This window comes from Ricinus communis, chromosome 2 (genome assembly GCF_019578655.1).
Source record: "Ricinus communis isolate WT05 ecotype wild-type chromosome 2, ASM1957865v1, whole genome shotgun sequence".
Classification (NCBI taxonomy): Eukaryota; Viridiplantae; Streptophyta; class Magnoliopsida; order Malpighiales; family Euphorbiaceae; genus Ricinus; species Ricinus communis.
This window is the reverse complement of record NC_063257.1, coordinates 7,321,759-7,341,465: the sequence shown is the minus strand read 5'-3', so window position 1 is coordinate 7,341,465 and position 19,707 is coordinate 7,321,759. Positions and strand designations below refer to the sequence as shown.

Genomic DNA, 19,707 nt, shown 5'->3' with positions numbered 1-19,707 from the left:
CAACCATGTCCAAAACTTAACAGGACTACACTTTATGTTGCTCAATGCAATCTGTCCGTTGATATTTGGTCTGAGATGGCGAGGGAGAAGGAAGGCAAAAAAAAAAAAAAAAGAAAGGTACTGCAAAGGAAGAAAGTTCAGAAACTAGAAAAGAATGCACTAAACAAGAAAGAAGAAAATATCATACAAGCCTATCAAGCATTATCATCTTTGCTGAAAGACTACACCCAGCATATATCCTAAAACCTTCTGCATAAAAACTACTGGCATTCTACCCCCAACATTTTCAGGGCCCAAGATTTGATACAGTGATTTGAATTCCATTTCTTGGAACCAGAGAAGGCCATTAAAAATGAGGTGGTTCAGTTCAAGTTTATCCAACAGAGCATTGGAAGAGTCATTGAACTGTCTCAGTAGCCTTGGTCGTGGAAAAATTCTTGAGGTATTGAAGGAGGGCAGTATTTCTTTGCTACAAATTTGTACTGAGAAGAAAAATTATAAAAAAGAATCTAGTTAGAATAGGAAACTTGCATATTATCACTGCTCACCAGTGTTTACACTGCTTTGCATGAAAAGAGAAAAAGATAAAGGAAGCAGGAGCATCATGAAAGTTTTCTTTACCTTGTGCTGACTGTATTTCTCTCTAATTGCAGGTAACGTAGAATTATGACCATTACAGCACAAGCGGTGAAGATCCTTAACACAATCGCTCAAGTCAGAAGGCTGGTACAGTGTGTAATGCTTCAAGGTAGAATTCTGTTCCAAAACAAAAGGATGAATGAGGCATTAGGGTTTAGATTAAACAACAGAAGAAATCACGGAGACAAATTTAGTCTTTTAGTGACACATACCCATGGTCTTCTAGAAGGAAGAAGTATGTATTTAGCCAAGAAAATTGCAGAAGCAGCAATGAGCGATGGAACATAGCCAAGCATGGTGTACTCTAGGAGAGATAATTCTGTGATGTAATTGGCCAAGCACTCCAACTGCATTGATGGAACCTAGAAAATCAAACACAAAATTCCATGATTTAGGGACACTAATTAATAGAAATAAACAACCAGCTTACTGTATGCACAGACAACACTTTTAAGAACTCAAAGATAGATACCTCATTGACTCCTTGAGCAGCACGAACAAATCGCCTACATGTCATGGGAATGGTCATAAGTCGACACAAGCGAGAAAGAAGAAAACAAAAGATGGACAACCATAAATTAGCCATTACCTGAGAAAACATTTTGCTGTAGGAGCTGTCATTTCAAACTTCAAGTAATTCAGAACAGCAGATTCCATTTCCAGAACCTGCATAAGTAAAATGCTCAGTGTTTATGCAATTAGAGAATAAAGAAAAAGAATGGCATCTAATACTGTAAGTCAGCAAATGAGTGGCAAGAATGATACCTCGTCCTTAAAATAGGTGTTGTCTGTGATATAGCAAAACTCTTCCACCTGGGGTGCACAAATTTCCTCGTATTTTCTGCCAAAACCATCATAGTCCTTGTTAAAGAGAGAACTTTAAAGTAAAAAATGTACTGCATATAAACATAAAAAAAGATATAACACAGATTTTTTTTCCGTACGAAGCAATCATCATGCAGGCAACGCCAAGCAACTGGAGTTTTTGCCTGTTCATCACATTCCCTGAAAGATACCGATCTATGTAGTTCACAGTCAAATATAATGTATCAGGTACCAGCCTGTATTCTTCAGCCACCTGCAGTTTGAAGTAGCATTTCAACTGAAGTTAGTAAACATGGTAACTTTATAAATCTAAGATTCTTCAAATGATGTATAGAAAATTCAGAAAAAAAAAAAAAAGCAATACAGCAAACAGAAACAATATACCTCCACAAGCCAATCAATGAGTATTGCACGCATGCTGGAATTTATGTCTTTCTGAATTCTTTCCATGAAGTCCGTGGAAGGCCTTTTCTTTGTCTAAAATTCCCAGAAATTGAAGAGTTAGAGCAAAGAAATTAAAAATAAAGTACCAAGGAACTGCATTTTGTACATCAGAATCATGCAAGAAAAACATGAGATGACTAATTATGTATGGAAGAAACGATTCAAACTAGCCTCTCTAAAAGAATATAGAAAGACCATGTCTACTACTAGAGCCTCATTAAAACATATACAACACCATGGTCCTCTAAATTTTGATGACAGTAAATAATTGACGGAACACCTGCTACCCTTATTAATTAAAAAAATTTACAACATTGTAGAAGTTGGCAGAGAAGAATGGCAAACCTCTGATGCACGCAAGTGTTTGTAGATATCACAAGCCATTGTGGCACAAAGCTGTGGGTCCTCATAATTGTCATCTAGATTAACAATTTTATCATCTGTATCCATATCGGTAAGTATATCTCTGCAGCACAAATTTTCTGTAACCAAATATTTAAACTAAGTTAGGAAGCTAGGGAGTGCAACTATATATTTTATAGCTAATACCAATACTGAATTAATTGACTGAGACAGCGAAAGATGCAAGAACAAGGGGGGAAAATGCTTTCACAAGGCAACTAAACCTGCTGTTTGCACATGGTCTGAGATGTAGAGATTGCTGAGTGTCTTCTTATTGATGGAATCGATTGCTGGAATATCATTGTTATCCATGTACTCAACTTCAGGGCTCTTGAAAGAATCACAAGACATTGTTTCATCCAAGGAAACTGAAATTGCATCTGATTTACTTGGAGAGACATCCATGCTACATGGAACAGGATCCACACTAATACTACGTACTGCCTCATCATTTCTTGGCACAGATGGAACCTTGCATGTAGAAATTGCACTTGATTTCACATTTAAAGATGCAGGTAAATTGCTCCCAGAGAAGGCTGTGGCTGTGTTGCTGGTGCAAGCAGGAGTGCCCTTTTTCACCTTAGCAATTTTATTGGAACATGGTGCCTTTTCACAAATAAAAAATTTAATTAGAAAACACTATTTTCTCAGAAAACGAAAAGTAACAACCCAGTTTCAAATTTAAACACAGCACCACAGTAAATTGAAATATTAAGATGGTCATTAAAATTACTGACATACGAGGCATTTCATAGCACATATTCGTGAACTATAAATAACGCGAGTTACTTATTTTAATAATAATGATTCAAGTAGATTCATGTAACATGTTGGAATGCTTCCTCAATTACAGAAACCTCACTGTGAAATTCAGTTAATAACACATTCTTGGTACCTGACAACTTTCCACATAAATACAACTAACTAATACCATATCAGGCACCAATATATGCTCGATGTTATAACAGTAAAACAGACAAGCCTGCAAGTAAGCATACGATGAACATTCAAGAAACATTTTAAGATTAACTAAATTTAGGATTTTCTTTATGCATTTTATAGTATTATAGTTCTGTCGAATATCATTTTTCAAATTCTTGGTTTATCATACCCAAGAATCAGACAACTTTTCTCTACTTCTCCGAAGGATTATCAATTTATCAAAAACCTAAAGACATGCATTACAATCCCTATGTAACAAAACGACGTGCATTGCAAAAATTTGATCAAAAACAAAAATTCTGTGTCGGACCCACTAAATTACTTTAAGTTTCCTTAATTACCCAGAAACCAAAGGAAGAAAAATTTTAGAAGAAAATGAGTTAAAAACCCACCAAGGTAGAAGATGGAATCGAAGTTCTTGACCCTTTCTGAGTCACATTTTTATGATTGGTGATATCACCAAGAGGCGCACGCTTCCTCGCCGTCAAGGCCGTAGACTTCCCCACAGCATTCTCCGAGGACGACGAAGAAGCGTTACGCTTTGCCAAAGACGACGTCGTCGAAGACGAAAACGACGGGCGGCGTGTCTGTGTCGACATTTCTTAAAACAGACAAAACCTCTCTCTCTCTCACAGAACAGTCAACACTATTCACTTACAAAAGAGAAAGAAAGAAAGGTTTTGTTTTTGAAAAAAGCCAAGAATTTGGATTTTGAACAAAACTGCAAAAACTAAAGATAGGGTTTTCTTTTATGATTTTATTGTGCAGAGATAAAGCACAGAGAGGTTGGTTTTTCACTTGAAAGAGAGGGGGACGTGATCGTGTGTTTTGCTATTTAATATCTGTTTAATCCATTTGAGGCGGGGGATGTGGTTGATTTGAATTCAAGATTGATCCCCACCGTTGATTCTGGCTCGGTATTCGTTAGGAGCGTCTCGGAGTGGGGACCACTGTTTATACATCCCCGCTTTTGCGTTTGGATTTTTGTATATGAACGACGAATCAAGTGGCGCCACCTGGGATAGGACGCTTCTGATTTTGTGTTTTGAAGGGAGTTGAGTTGAGTGGGCTGTTCATTTGGTTTTGAGAGTCACAGAGCTGTCAGGTTAGATATCAGTTTTTTGAATTCAAAAATTTAAACGGTCACTGAAACTTGTCCTTTTCTTTAAGCAATTGTAACTCAGCAACAGAGGCATGTTTCTGAATAATTGAGCTGGGTCAGTCGCGCAAAGTAGAAATTGGACTTTTTGTACCCTATAAATTAGTAATATAGTATATAGATTAATTATTAATTAGTGCCTTAATTAATACTATTGAGTATGGGATTGACAATTGATGTAATTCCTCTGTTTACTAAAATAATGAACTTCAAAAGTATATTATTATTTATTTCTTAATATGTCATATTCCAATATCAATTCAGAAATTTGAATTTTAAGTTGAAGATCTTACTTAGCATGACCATATACATATTTTATTCAACTTGGATAATTCTAGTGGAAGGTTTCACCTTTGCCTTTGTCTTTGTCTTTGTCTTTGTTTTTTTTTTTTTTTTTCATGTCATAAAATTCCAATTGTACATTTACAAATTATGGAAGTATCTTAATGTGATTAGCGGGAAGAGTGCATTAAGCAATTCTTTAGTTATATTAAATTCCTTTTAGGAACGCACCTTAAGGGTGGATGTATTAGAAATGAATCAGTTTTTAACTTTTAGATTTGAATTTGAAAGACTTATAAAGAGGTTTATTCATTAAATAAAAACTAAATTATATATTAATTTGTTGAATTATATTGCATTATACTATTACTAATTTGTGGAGACTATATAATGTGAGAGAAAATTTTAAAACTATTTATTTTCATAAATTGAATATATTAATAAGGTTAATTTCTAATTGGTGCCTCCTAATTGAGCAATTATATGTAATTGCAGTTCGTAGACGAGTTTTGAATGGAAAAAATCAAACGTTGCTCAATTTTATTTTACTATTAAAGGATTCAAGATTTCATTTCCCAATCTACCTTTGAAGTCTCAATTTTTTAAAATTAAATATTCAAAGATGTCTAGTCCTATTTATTGCAGGTTTTTTTTTTCTTTGTATTTAAATTTGTTATCATTTTCATAAATAGATTTGTATCTGAAAAGAGATTAAATATATTTACTATGATAAACTATTGTAGAATTATCTTTTATCATACGACAATTGATAAGTGAAAAAATATAGAATCAGATCAAACATTAGATTGTTAGATTAATTTGTTCAACAGCTTAAGTATCTTTGCGCAAGGGAATCTTCATGGGAAGCAAGCTTATAGCTAACATGGTGTGGGAGTACTCAAATGTGCTTGGTGTTATATGATTTTCTACTCTTTCCAATGATAAACCATTTACTTTATGAAAGTCTTGCTAGCATGCAGTCAAGCAACAGAAATGCCCTTTATGGACTTGAAAAAGAAGAAGAAAGAAAAGAAGAGCTTTGTAGCTTTTTGAAATTTGAATTATTGAAAGAATGGAAGGAAAGTGCTTGACACATCCAATTCGCCTTCTCTGCTAATAACAGATTGGATATGGATGCTACTAAAACAAAGTCATGTGGAAGAGGCTTCTTTATGAGAACATATTCAGGCTAGAGACTGTCACGGGAGAGGTTGTTTTATCAGGTATTTCTCTGTGAAAAGTCCTACAGTACAACCAACTCACATTTTGTACAGCTACTGAAGGCGTCATGAATATATTGTGTAAGATTTGCTATTTGAGCCTGAAAACAGCAGTTTTGTTATTGTCGGATTTCACTCATTCACAAAAGTAGTACAGTTTCTATTGTTATTGTTAGCTCACAAACAGAGACGACATACACATTTTAGTTCAAAAATGATTGATGGGAGGGAGGAGCCATATAATAGGCCCAACGAGTCCCAGTTTTATCATGGGTAGGCCTAGAAAGCCCTCCTTGATTAGCCTTTTTCCTAAAAATGTTTGAAGTTTAAGTGAGGTGGCTTAGTGACGTAATTGATGTGTAATTGGCTTCTCACTTCAATTCACATTTTTTTATCTTTTGCGAAAAAAGAAAATTGGAATGTCAATGGGACTACCTCATAAGACCCTATTACATTTAATTATTAGATAAATAATTAATCATACAATTTAACGAATATTATTAACATTTCAACCGTAGAATAATTAAATATTTATCACTTAATCTAATGGTGGAAACTGGAGCAGTATTAAGCTCCTTTTAAAAGTGTAGTTGGTAAAGATATTTTGAGTCTTTTTTAATTTTGAAAAGTGATTTTCAAGAAAAGAAAATAAATTGATTTATTTTTGTTTAAAAGTACATTTAACAAAAATAATTTATAAGAATTTTAAAAACTGACCAATTAAATCATAAAATCATAAATTTATTTTCTACAATACTAATAACAATCTCAAATAGAAATCAAAAGTGATTTTTATTTTCTTGTAAAAAAAACAAAAAAAAAAAAAGAAAAAGAAAAAAGAAGAAAGGGAGATTGGGCCAGCAAAACATGCACAGGCCACAGGCCCAATCATCGTCGAAAGCGGGAAAAAGAAAATTGCACTTCGTTACGTCAAAGAGAAATAAAATAGACGACGAGAGTTTCTACTTGCAGAAAAGAGAAGAGAAATGGCGCCAATATTGCAGAGCTCACAACCATGGGTTGAGAAATAGTAATACTGGGCTACTTATTTTACACAGTTTAAATTATTTATTTAATCGTCTCTGTTACATCATCAAAACGCTGCTAATTTTTGCGTTTTCTATGTATTAGTCGACCAAAGCAAGTGAAAGATGTAGCTCACCAGGAAGAAGTGGTTCGTGTTCTTACCAACACTCTCGAAACCAGTAATGTGAGTGATATTCAACTCTTGATTCTTTTTACACACTATTGATTTATTTTAATTATTATGTTTTTGCTGTTTGCTATTAACCTCTTATGTTTTAGTTTTTAATTGTATCATTTCCCAAACCCTAATTTAATTCTGTGGTTTATGGTGCTATGTAGTGCCCGCATATGCTCTTTTATGGCCCACCTGGGACCGGAAAAACGACGACAGCACTGGCTATCGCTCACCAGCTTTTTGGGTACTTGTTATCAACCTTATATCAGTTCAGTTTTCTATATGCTTTAAACAATTAAAAAGGGTTTGATACTCTTTTTTTCCAGGTTTTTTGTGGTTTCAATTTATTTTATCGCTGTATAATGAAATTGTTTGAAAATGAAATGTCAAATTGAAGCCATTATGTAACATGCTTATAATGTTTGCTTTTCTAGGGTCTAAACTGACAGCAATCTTTTTTACAGACCTGAACTTTACAAGTCGAGGGTTTTAGAGCTAAATGCAAGCGATGACCGTGGTATTAATGTTGTTCGGACTAAGATTAAGAATTTTGCTGCTGTGGCTGTAGGTTCTGGTCAGCGTGCAGGGTATTTCTGCTTCTAACTTGCAATTAGTTTTTGTGTCTCTAGTTTAGATTTTATGCTCTTTGAATCTTATTGTTGTGTATTCTGTTACGTGGTCTTTCAGGGGCTACCCTTGTCCACCATATAAAATAATTATCTTAGATGAGGCTGATTCAATGACTGAAGATGCGCAGAATGCCCTTAGGCGTACAATGGAAACTTACTCCAAAGTTACACGATTCTTTTTTCTTTGCAATTATATCAGCAGGTGCTCCTTCCTGCTAATCCTACTTGTCTTGAAACTAACTTGTAAACTATATGATGTTACATGTGCTTGAAAGAATGGAAGATTTTGCGTAGTCAGTTTTTTTCCTTTCTGTTTTTATGGATGTTACTTTTGGTGCTGCTTTGCCTATTTGATTCATTATTTAAAACTTATTTGCTGATGTGGTTCTATTAATGTGCCATGACACAATCATTGATGGTTTGACACTCTCCTATGACTATGATTAAAACTTCAGGTCTTGGAAATGAGGGATATTTAGCATCACAGATAATTTCTTTTATTCCATTATTCAATTATTATTACTCCTGGATGCGATGTGATCCTCTTTTGCTGCACATTTAACAGTTTGAAATATTTGAAAAAATAAATTGGTGGAATAAGATGCTGTCTAATATTCCTAATGTATTTGATATATATCCCTCCTGTAATCAAGTTTGTCTACTTGCTATCTAGCAGTGTGTAGCATATTTGGAGTTTAGACAGTGGTATACAGACTTTATTGTTAGCTTCTTTCATTTGACTGCTTTATTGTTACTCTCTTTATTTGATTTAAGTCAGGAACAAAAAGGAACCTTGATCATCTCTTTATTAAGAAACCAATGTGGGAATTACTTGTGATTTTTACAAGTTAGGGAACCACTACGTGGAAAACAGGCTTAAATTTCGTTCTCGTGTAGAACTTTTATAGGATTGAGAAGATTCTTGAAACTCCATAATCTGAATGTCATTTTCTATAGGATCATAGAGCCACTTGCTTCAAGATGTGCCAAATTTAGGTTCAAGCCACTTTCAGAAGAAATAATGAGCAGCCGTGTATTGCATATATGCAGAGAGGAAGGCCTAAACCTGGACGCAGAGGTATACACATCTAGTGGTTTAAGGCTTGTCTTTTTCCCCAGAATTAAGTTTTAACGGTGGCTTGATTTTATTGTGCAAAACATGTGATTTTCCACTGTAGGCTCTTTCAACACTAAGCTATGTATCACAAGGTGATCTTCGTCGGGCTATCACATACTTGCAAGTAAGATATGATTTGATCTTGCTTCAGAATGGTACTTTTAATTATTTCATTTAATTTGCAGCCACTGGTTTCATTATATGTTCAATACTTCCTAGGCATTTTTTCTTGTTCCTGTCTTGAAGTTAAACTCCTGTGTTATTAAATATTGTAGGGAGCTGCTCGCTTATATGGATCAACAATTTCATCTAAGGACCTAATAAGTGTATCTGGGGTAATATTATGAAGTCCTCTTTTTGGGCTATATTTGTCTTGGCATATCTTTCCTGCAAATTTAATCTTGGTATCTCAATGTTGTTGTATGTTGTGCTTGCATGTATATATCTATACGCTTGTACATAAAGAATTCAGCAATTTTAAAATATTAATATATTCCTGACTGAAAATATTTTGCTTAAATTTTATCGACGGTTGAATTTCTCTATACTCTGAACTTCACAGTAAAGCATGTGATAATTAATTATACAAAAAATATTTCTAATGTTATATTAGATCTATAAACTATTTAAATTGCTAGAACAAACAATGATAAATTGGTAGACTATAGGATGTCTAAGAATTCAAAATCGTTTCCTATTTTTGCTTTTCGTTAATCAGGTCATTCCACAAGAGGCTGTAGGGGCACTTTATGCTGCATGCAGAAGTGGTGACTTTGATATGGCAAACAAGGAGGTCAACAACATTATTGCAGAAGGATATCCAGTTTCTCAAATGCTTGTTCAGGTACCTTTTGCTTGATCTTGAACCTTTACCTTGCTTGATCTTGAAACTTTGCCTTACATCGCTGGTTGCTAGATAGAAGTGCAACTGATCAGATACTTTGTCCAGCTACTGGAGGTGGTGGTTGAAGCAGATGATATATCAGATGAACAGAAAGCTCAAATATGCAAGAGTTTGGGTGCAGCTGATAAGGTCGCTTTCCCTAGCTTATTCCTGTTACATAGTATCTTTTCCAAGTTATCAAGTATCTAACAGTAAAAGTTGAATTGGCATAATATATATGGCTTTCCAGTTAAGAAAACATACAATCCTTAGGGCTTAAGCCAGTTATTATTGTTTCTCATAGACTTAGTTATTGATAAAAAGATAATGGTTGATTAAATAATTTGTTTGACTGTTTGACCTGGCTGTTCTGATATGGCATGTTAGCTTAGTGGATGTCACAAATTTAACTGTCCCTGAAAGAAACTTTTTAGTTCCTATAGGGATCAGCCTATTGAATAACAGCCAATCATTGTTGCTTCTGCTTTTTTTAAACCCTTGGCATTAAAATATTTTTAAGGCAAAAGTAAGGCATGTAGAGGACAAAATTCTTACAGTCTTACGCTTGTGAATGTGCAGTGTCTTGTTGATGGTGCTGATGAATACTTGCAGCTGCTGGATGTGGCCAGCAACACAATGCGAGCTCTTTGTAATATGCCACAAGAATTTCCTTATGAGAGTTAGAGAGCTCGGATTGAGATGCAGCACAGAGTCAGATCTTGTATAATAATTTTGATTTGCTTTTGAAGAAGGTTAATATTTCTTGCAAGCATAAAAAATTGGAACAGACATTTGCATGTGCGCCAAGCCTTTTTTGCTTTCAATTCTTGCTTAATGTGATTGGTGTGCTTGAATTAGCAATCCTCGCGTCTTATTGATCCATGCTTGAATCTACAAAACTTATGCAACTTTGAATGTTAATTGTACTTGCACCTATTTTAGATCCGAGTGCTGCAGATTTGTGAGTATAAGAAAAAAGAAAAAAGGGGCATGGTAACAATATCCTGCCATTGGTGCCCGGGTGCTTAGTAGAGATAAAAACTAATGATAGTGAGAATATTGATAAAAGCTTCAGGCAAAATTCAAATGTCTGTCCTTCTCTCTGCTGCTTCAGTTTTGATTACAGTTGTCCAAATATTTAAATTTACTGTAACGTTCAAATTATGTCGTAGAACTACATAAGTGGCCATTTTACCGTTTGCAATGGGTTGTCAAGCGTAGCAAACATCAAATGATAGATGATCAATCATGTTTATATATCTGATAGTCTGAGTGGAGCGCAACATCATTTCTGCTACTGATGGAGCCCAATTTGCGTATTCTGCCATGGTAAAGACCACCACCATCCTGTCTTGTATAAGATTACTTGATGCGGGCTTAGCTTGGCTTGGCTTGGCTGGCTACTTACTTACTTTCAAATTTAGATTTTTTTTTAAAATTGAGTTATGATCCCACTGTTCTTACGATTCTGTCACTGAATTGTGATGTCCTGTATGAATGATTTTTGAATGGATATTTTCCTTTTCTTTTGGGTTTTAACAAGAAATTCTACAAGTATAATAAAAAAATAAGTCATTTAAATGAGCTGAAATGCCTACGGGTGCCACAATTATGCTTAAAAGAAAGTTGATGATCTGCCAAAAAGCCGAAGGTATTAGAAATTTTCATGTTGAAAAACTGGTCTAGACGCCATTATGCCGGCAGATACATATATCCTAATGTCATGTGCTTCTTTTTCTAGTTTCAAAATTGTTTCCATCACTTCATTAACTCCATAAGAAAGTTTGAATTTTCTACATTATAGTATTTAAGTGTTCTTAGCCTTTGTTTTTTGCATGCTTATTCAATTTCATAGATTGACTCATGCTCGTAAATTGGCCCACCAGCCCCCACTCCATGCCTTTAATCTCGCCCAGACCAAACCATGTTCTCTTCGCCTCACACCGCACCTATATATTCAATGCATACAATCATAAACAAACAGATGTATGCATACTTGCTTACTTCCTTTCTTTTCCATTCTCTGTTTGCTCCAAGTCAATAATATAGTGTTGTTAGTTACTTTCAGTTAAACATGACCATAGATGATTCTTTCAAGAAACCTGGAGCTGTTCCTTTTAAGTGGGAGATTCGGCCCGGCGTACCCAAGATCCAGCACCACCAACAGCCTAAGCAACTATCCCCACCCAAACTTCCATCACCATCGCCTCCTTTCAATCTCCGCCGTCCATCAGTATCACCACTGCCTACTCCACAACCCCAACTGAAGCTTAAACCTCCACCAGCTGGATTCATTTTTCTCCCTCCACCGGAGCCCCGTACCCATTCGTTTCGATCCGCCCCACGCACCCGATCCGAACGCTGGCGGTTCGATCAACCTACCCGTGTTGGCCCCGAATGTGTATCGCCCGGGTGTTTCCCGTCATCACCTCTATTAAAGAGGAAAGGCAGCAAGAGAAGGACCAGCCATGTCCATATTGATATACCCGGATCCGAATCTGAAGGTGATTATGTATCTGATCTCGAGACACTTGCCAGGTGGTCCTTGTCAAGCCGGAAGTCGTTTTCTCCTTTCAATGATTCATCAGTGTCGTCTTATTCATCGTCCCAGTCATCTCCCCGACCCGTGAGCGATGCTGAATGGGCAGGCTTTGGTCTTTTCTGAACGACAACTCTGTATAGATATATAACGCGAGTGTTGCAATATATAATTGCTTTTGAGTATTGTAGACAAGTCTATGCCACAAGTGTTGTCACCATTTCTATTTGAAAGAAGAAGAAAAAGACCAGGATGACCCGTGGATAGTTGTTGTCGCTGTAGAACAGTTACTACTGTATTACGAGATGTTGTTCTTGTTCTTGTTTTCAGTATTGTGTTTTCCAGAGGAGGCGGAGGAAATATACAAATACAAGCGGTTCTTAGGTTGAAAAGTACGGTTAGGCGTAAATTAAGAGATATAACGTGATATGCTTAATGTGGCTATGCGAATAACATTGTATATTATTTCCAAGAAATGGCGAACGAACGAACAAATAGGTTAGTTTCGATTTTTGCTACTTATAGTTATTACCGTAATTAGCGCCTGATAATTCGGAATCACTAAACATCGACAGAATTGCTCCTACATAACTGTGTCAACTTCAGATTGAGACCTACTGTGTCCATCAAACGAGGCGACTTAGAAAAATAAAAAAAAATTATAAAATATGTTTTTATTTAAAATATTATTTAAATAAATAAAGTGACTTTTTGTATAAAAAAATATAAAACAAATGTTAAACCTGTTTTTAAATTTTTTTAAAATTTAGTTATAATTTTTAGAAAAATAAAATTAAACATAAAATCTTATTTTTTATTTTCATTTAAAAATTTCTACAAAACTGAAATAGTTGCCAATGTTTACCTATCCTTGTTTTGAAAATCCCCACATAATCACAAGTGTATCAATATTAATGTTATTTATAATTACTTTTCCCGTTAACATCTTGAGCAATATTTTTCTTAAAAGATTTACTCAAGTCCAGCCATAAATAGCTTTAACATGTTTTGCAATACTGGAAACGACAGTAAATCATGATCATGTATACAATACAAGGAACATAATTTTCTCTTTTCTTTTTTCTTTTTTGTTCTTTATTTCCTTTCCTATATATGAGTAAGGAACAAAGTTCAGAATTTCAAATAACACTAGTAAAGTAATTCTAAATTAATTCATCCATGGTCGAAAACTGGTTGGGGCACCAATAGAACCCCCCACATGAGGAGCCCATTACGCCATGGTCTTCTCATTTGTGCACTTAACTTGAGCTTCACATTAGCACAGTAGCATTCTAATTCTGATTGCTGAGCGCCAATAACATTTCATTTTATATCTGATTCTGAGCTTTAATCTTTACCTCAGAAGCAACTATTCTTTTTGATTCATACACATTCTTTTAATCCTGTCAAATTAAAATCACCAGAAACACAAAATAGAACGATGATGCCATTAAAACCCATAAACACCAATCTGATAAACCAAGTAATATCACTTATGATCCAGCACCGCCCGTTTGATATCCAACTCGCATCTTCAACAACTACCTCTTTGTTATCATCCAATTTAATCTCCGACGTCCTCAGATCCATCCCAAGATTCTTTTTCCAATCAACACGCTCAGTCGGCCGCCAAAGCACAACCCGTCACCGCTCTCCTTTGAAACAACGCAGCCTAAAACAAGAGACCCACAAACATAATAACAAACTTCTCATTCTTGGTCCAGCTGCTTATAAGGACCCAAAAAGAGTTAAATTAGGAGTGTTCAAAGCAATGGAGTTCTTTTATTGGGTAGAGACTAATTGTGACTTTATACACACCGAAAGCACTTGTAGAGAAATGGGTTTTGTTTTGGCTAGAGCGAATAGACTAGATAAGCTCTGGAATTTTCTTCAAGAAATGGCAAAAAGAGAGGTTTTTGATGGTAGAAAACTTGTTACTACTAATGCTGTTACCTGTTTGATAAAAGTCCTAGGAGAAGAAGGATTGGTCAAAGAAGCTTTATCTTTGTTTTATAGAATGAAGAAGTATCATTGTAAACCTGATGTGTATGCTTATAATACTATTATTTATGCTCTTTGTAGAATTGGGAATTTTAAAAAAGCTAGATACTTGTTAGAACAAATGGAGTTACCTGGCTTTTATTGCCCGCCGGATACTTTCACTTATACTATAATGATTAGTTCTTATTGTAAGTATAGTCTGCAAACTGGGTGTAGGAAGGCTATAAGGAGGAGGTTATGGGAGGCTAATCATTTGTTTAGGATTATGTTATTTAAAGGTTTTGCTCCTGATGTTGTTACATATAATTGTTTGATTGATGGATGTTGCAAGACTTACAGAATTGAGAGGGCTTTGGAGCTCTTTGAGGATATGAATAGAAGGGGGTGTGTTCCTAATCGGGTTACTTATAATTCTTTTATAAGGTATTATAGTGCAGTTAATGAGATTGATAAGGCTGTTGAGATGTTAAGGAGAATGCAGAATATGAATCATGGATTGGCAACATCAAGTTCTTATACTCCAATTATACATGCCTTGTGTGAAGCAGACAGGGTGCTGGAGGCTCGGGATTTTCTACTTGAGTTGGTTGATGGGGGCTCCATACCTAGAGAGTATACATATAAGTTGGTTTGTGAAACAATGAAGTCAGCAAGAGAGGTCAATTTGATAGATGATGAATTCCATAATAGAATTAAAGATGGAATAGATGAGAGATTTAGGCAAGTGAAGAAGGTAAAACCAATCATGGTTCGTAAGATGTTACAGTAGCATATATGAAGTGTTACATTTTGGATACTCTGGTTTTTGTTACATGGAGTCATTTCCTAGTTTCTGGAGCAAGTAAAAGTTCAAATACCGGGCCTGTATTATGTTGAGGCGGGGGATTGCTTCTGGAGTATCTATTTTCCATTCGATATTTTACACATAAAAGTGTATAGAGGGCACTTCAAGATATAGGTAAAGGGGTCCATGTAACATAGGTTACACTCAACAGTGTAAAGAACTTCAAGGATCATGAAGAAATAGAATGGATGCTGCATTGATATGATGGTAACAGTCAAATACTGCTTCTAACTTCAGTTCCTTTAGGTGCAAATAAATGCCTTGTTATTGAAAGTAAACATAATTTTACTGTATTCCTGCAGGTTTCCCCTCATCACAAAATGTGAGCTCTCACAACTGATCGGAACAAAAAGCTCCTTTACTAGACTAAAAGAGCAATTATTTTTATAGGATAGGAGTTGACTGGGAGTTGTAATGGAGAGAAGGAAATTGCTACCTGATACTGCCAGATGAATATGCGATTATGAAATGTGGCACATGAAAAGGAAGAGAATGCAGCAATCAGCGATGTGAATAAAGTTGAAAACTCCTTGTCAATGGCACTTCACTAGGGGAGGTTCAATCTGTTACTTTTTTTGATAACATATCTGCTTCCTGCATATTGATGTCAACTACTTTGAGTTGCTGTTTAATTCAAACCCAAATAGGCTTGAAGACCCATTGGTATAACTTGTGGCATGGAGCTTATTGAATTATGTCATTAATCCCCTTTTGGCTGATTTTGGGGTGTGTGGAAAAGTTTATCTGGAATTTGGCATGTTCTTTGCTGTTTCAGTTGGACGTTGTGGACATCAGTAATATTGACAGGCAGCAGTCCTCTTCTGCAAATAAAATTCACTTCTGCAAAACAAACTTTAAACTGGGTGATTCTTTGGTATTTATATAGTAGTCTCTCTTAAAGTTCAAGATCAGGAATTCAAAATCATACTCGAGCTTCAGTCGAAGCTCAAGCATTCATGATTATCACAACTTGCCTTCCAATGAGAGCTAGTTTAGGATTGGAATAGCTTTTTACTGTTAATGTGCTCTTCGGCTAGGCTGACCCAAAATATCATTTGCATTGTGTGAATGCTCGTCGTTGAAACTATCCATCCTATAACTAAGTACCTCACAAGAAATATGCAAATATAGTTTATATGATAAAAATATTGAAGAATAATTTTGAATATAACTTAAAATCAATCATGTAAATGAAAAAACTCGAACTTAAAATAGTAAACAAAAAACCTCCAACTTAAAATCAATAGACCTGCTTACTACCATTACATTATTTTTTCGGTTTTTGTCTGATTAAGTTATTTGATAGAACATAAGGTATCAAAATAATAATAATTATTATTACTATTATAATAAATGTGAGTGTAAACAGAATAAAAAAACTAGAACATCTTCAAGGCGTGACAGTGACTTAATTTGGGATAGTGCCAAGTGTTATCCTCTTGTAATATTTCTCTTTTTTTTTTTTTTTTTTTTTATTTAAGAAAAATGGTGAGATGAAGTAGTTAAGACAGAGCATTCTTTTTAAGGTTGTATATTTACATTAATATACAGAAATGTAAACAATCAAAACGTCACCTGTGGATTCTAAAACTCCATTACCCAACAAAAGAGGAGTCCAAATGTGTGCAAATGTGAGATTTTTCTTTCATTTTTATCTGTTGATCAGATAAAGGAGTGCTCAACTGTGACTAGACTCGAACTATTTTCTATATTTCCTCATCATCTTTTTGTAAATTCTGATGTCAACCATTCATTAAATCATGTGATAATATTATGAATCTCTTAACATAAAGTTCCCTTATCAAATAGGGAAAGAAATTCTCAAAAATATACTAAAATTAATAAAAAATATTATTTTTACTTTATAATCTTTTTCTTTCAGAAATATTTTTTTAAACTTTTTAAAAAAAAAAATTTATAGTCAGTTGTTTTTTGGTTATTTTTTTAAATACTTTTAGTTATTTTTAAATTTTGTTTGGTTAATTTTTGATTGTTTTAATCGAAACAACTGAAAAAAGAAATTAAAAATCAATCAAAACCATAAAATTAACTATGATATTCTGATAATTCATAAAAAAGAAGTAGGACGATAGAGGCTCATTCACGAGTGCACGAGCAAGTGACATTTGGAAGCCACCCCCGACTCCTCAAAATCTATTTATATTATGTTGGTAACATGGTTCACACTGGTTCATGACATGAGAGCTTGGGTCACTAATATAAATATATAGTTTTATTATTCTGTATATATTTTATTATGAATGAATGACTAAATATCTTCTTCATCCCTTAACTTGAAAATTGTGTTAACATATGTGTTAAGGATCCGGTTCTGCAGATACTATATAGAGTTCTAGTTATTTTGATAAGCATATTGTGCTAAATTATGCACAGTTATTCAATTACCATCTAGCAAAACCATAACAGGAGGATAATTATTTGTCCAATCGGTTTATTGTATGATTAAATTATTTATTTATATACTAACCATATGGTTATCTTTATTACCAAAACTATATTTCAATAATGGAACGTTCATATATTAATGTTTCTCTCATTTCTTAAATTAAATTGTGAACATGGGTTTTGTCTAATTAGCTTGTAATTTTTTGGGGTTTTGTTTTGAGAATTTTTTAAATGTTTGGTTAAGTTTTTTCTTTTGCTTTAGGTAGAGATTAGTTTCTAGCTAATAAGTGGTTAAGTTATTGAATAAAAGAACTCACTTATTAGCTTTATTAATCTTTAGATTATTGATTATAAGGGAAAAAGGACTTTGGAATTGATATGTTTTTTTTAGTACTCGCAAGTGCACGAACCATTCCTATAGTAAGAGTAAGTTCACCACGAGGTCGATCTCTCAAGGAACTATGAGGCCACTTATTATAAAGACTACTTATCAACACAAAACATAAAAGTAAATTTAAACACTCTAAATCGTATATTTGAGATGATAATGGTCATAAAGTAAAGTAACTAAATAATAAATAAATATGCAATGCAAATGCAAATGCAAATGCTTATGATATAAAACTATATGCTAAAAATAGTATTTAATCTAGCCATTTACTTAGTAATCTCCTTATTTTACTTTAAGCCTGATCTAATGAATAAGATGGTGACGTGCCTTTTCCCTAAATCACTCAAGCTAATGATGCAATTTAGGTTTCTTATACCAATATAGATTAAAGTAAAGATGATGTTTCTAATACTTTTAAACCTAAAGATTTTCATAACAATTATTATTGCTAAATTAATATGATGGTTAACTAACAATAATAACTGAAATTAATAAAGATATGAAGGTAAATAAATCATTCATTAAATAAATAAATAACAAGGTTCATACAAAGTAAAAAAACTAAACTAAATACTTATGAAAACTAGCCTAACATATTTAACCCAATGATCATGGTATTAAATAGAAAGACATAAAATAATAAAATAAAAAGCTCCCTCAAGATCCAGAATTTCTTCAAGTAGGAAGAAGATTGGTCCCCAGTCTCCACTTTTTGAAAAGCTCCTTAGATCCTCAAAGAACAATGAAAGTTAAAACTAAAATGTTTATGAAAAATTGTAGAAAATTATGGAGAGAATAATGGTTGCAGGTGTAGAGAGAAGGTAGGAGAAAACTCCCCTCCTTCTTCTTTCTTCCTTGTTCCTTGCAGAGATTTATATTGAGGAGAGTCCTCCTCTAAATAAATTTCTATAGAGATGAGTATACTAATATAAGTCTATCTAAGAGATAAGACTTAAAGTATTTTAATCTCCACCAAATACTATTCTATAAATAACTCTTAATATAAATCCTAATAATTACACAAAATGACTAAAATATCCCTTGGGCCTCATAATTAGCAGTCCATGCGTCTTAATCTTGGGCCTTGACACAAATATGTCCTATTAAGCTTCTTTTAGCTCCATATTTTCCTTTTTTTGCTAATATTCTTGAAAATAGACAATTAAGCTTAAGTGAGGCAAAATCACATATTTTCACAATTTTATATATAGAAATATATCATTAAAGCTTTAAAATACCCTTAAATATCTATACATAATTTGGACCGATCAAATACCCCCATACTTAAACTTTTTTAAATAGCAACTGAGAATTAACTTTTGTAAAAATCATGAAAAACATCCCTACTCAGCTTAAAGATATTATTCAAAAGAATCTCACTAATGCAAAGATCATGTCAACCCAAGAACATTTGAGTCATAATAATTTTCTTTAAAAATATAAACTCAATCATTGTTAATCAAAAGATTCAAGCATCCAATTCTTCACACCTGTTTCACAACAAATAGTCTAACTCATCTTCAAAGGATACAACTATGATGCATAGTCCAAATTATCATAACCCTATTCAAAAAGAAAAAAAACCTTCATTCAAAAACAAGAGATCAATAGGCATTTATTACTTACTTTTGAAGCTCTTATACTTTTTCTTTTCTTTTCTTTATACCCCTTAGATTTTAATTTTTGATACTTGGGGTACTTCTTTCTTTCTTGAGATGTTATGCCTTTTTACGCAAATACAAACATGGGTAATGAATGCACATGGTTACTCAACAAAACATAC

General features: G+C 33.9%; 4 protein-coding genes across 6 annotated transcripts; 3 read left to right on the top strand and 1 right to left on the bottom strand.

Annotated features, from left to right (window-relative positions):
* Positions 1 to 136: 136 nt before the first annotated feature.
* Positions 137 to 4,065, bottom strand: LOC8270999 (cyclin-A1-1). 2 transcript variants are annotated; one of them, XM_048371446.1, is made up of 12 exons: positions 3,795 to 4,065; positions 3,645 to 3,728; positions 2,535 to 2,916; positions 2,254 to 2,390; positions 1,849 to 1,941; positions 1,584 to 1,717; positions 1,405 to 1,480; positions 1,229 to 1,305; positions 1,112 to 1,145; positions 852 to 1,001; positions 622 to 756; positions 137 to 482 (listed from the first exon to the last, which is right to left on the bottom strand). In XM_048371446.1, the coding sequence occupies exons 1-12, from the start codon at positions 3,849 to 3,851 to the stop codon at positions 411 to 413; spliced, it is 1,431 nt and encodes a 476-aa protein (XP_048227403.1). In that variant the 5' UTR covers positions 3,852 to 4,065; the 3' UTR covers positions 137 to 410. The 2 variants fall into 2 exon arrangements, with proteins under 2 accessions (XP_048227403.1, XP_048227402.1); XM_048371445.1 differs by having other exon boundaries at positions 3,645 to 4,065.
* Positions 4,066 to 6,618: 2,553 nt separating this feature from the next.
* Positions 6,619 to 10,604, top strand: LOC8271000 (replication factor C subunit 2). 2 transcript variants are annotated; one of them, XM_015719877.2, is made up of 11 exons: positions 6,619 to 6,943; positions 7,045 to 7,123; positions 7,279 to 7,358; positions 7,579 to 7,701; positions 7,802 to 7,945; positions 8,701 to 8,821; positions 8,922 to 8,984; positions 9,136 to 9,195; positions 9,579 to 9,704; positions 9,777 to 9,893; positions 10,323 to 10,604. In XM_015719877.2, exons 1-11 carry the CDS (start codon positions 6,900 to 6,902, stop codon positions 10,425 to 10,427), a joined length of 1,062 nt encoding a protein of 353 aa, XP_015575363.1. In that variant the 5' UTR covers positions 6,619 to 6,899; the 3' UTR covers positions 10,428 to 10,604. The 2 variants fall into 2 exon arrangements, with proteins under 2 accessions (XP_015575363.1, XP_002520330.1); XM_002520284.3 differs by having other exon boundaries at positions 6,634 to 6,943; positions 9,810 to 9,893.
* Positions 10,605 to 11,513: 909 nt separating this feature from the next.
* On the top strand, positions 11,514 to 12,791 carry LOC8271001 (probable ion channel CASTOR). Its single transcript, XM_015719880.3, has one exon. The coding sequence runs from the start codon at positions 11,818 to 11,820 to the stop codon at positions 12,406 to 12,408; it is 591 nt and encodes a 196-aa protein (XP_015575366.1). The 5' UTR covers positions 11,514 to 11,817; the 3' UTR covers positions 12,409 to 12,791.
* A 601-nt stretch (positions 12,792 to 13,392) lies between these two features.
* LOC8271002 (pentatricopeptide repeat-containing protein At1g77405) lies at positions 13,393 to 15,901 on the top strand. The gene is made up of 2 exons (XM_002520286.4): positions 13,393 to 15,334; positions 15,430 to 15,901. Exon 1 carries the CDS (start codon positions 13,724 to 13,726, stop codon positions 15,050 to 15,052), a length of 1,329 nt encoding a protein of 442 aa, XP_002520332.2. The 5' UTR covers positions 13,393 to 13,723; the 3' UTR covers positions 15,053 to 15,334; positions 15,430 to 15,901.
* The last annotated feature ends 3,806 nt before the right edge of the window (positions 15,902 to 19,707 follow it).

Coding starts and splice junctions, on each gene's coding strand:
- LOC8271001 (XM_015719880.3), top strand. CDS start 11,818: ATGACCATAGATGATTCTTTCAAGAAACCTGGAGCTGTTCCTTTTAAG.
- LOC8271000 (XM_015719877.2), top strand. CDS start 6,900: ATGGCGCCAATATTGCAGAGCTCACAACCATGGGTTGAGAAATA. Junction 8,822..8,921: donor GCCTAAACCTGGACGCAGAG/GTATACACATCT, acceptor TTTCCACTGTAG/GCTCTTTCAACACTAAGCTA. Junction 9,894..10,322: donor GTTTGGGTGCAGCTGATAAG/GTCGCTTTCCCT, acceptor GTGAATGTGCAG/TGTCTTGTTGATGGTGCTGA.
- LOC8271002 (XM_002520286.4), top strand. CDS start 13,724: ATGATGCCATTAAAACCCATAAACACCAATCTGATAAACCAAGTAATA.
- LOC8270999 (XM_048371445.1), bottom strand. CDS start 3,851: ATGTCGACACAGACACGCCGCCCGTCGTTTTCGTCTTCGACGACGTCG. Junction 2,917..3,644: donor CGATTCCATCTTCTACCTTG/GTGGGTTTTTAA, acceptor ATTTGTGAAAAG/GCACCATGTTCCAATAAAAT. Junction 1,718..1,848: donor TCATTGATTGGCTTGTGGAG/GTATATTGTTTC, acceptor TTCAAACTGCAG/GTGGCTGAAGAATACAGGCT.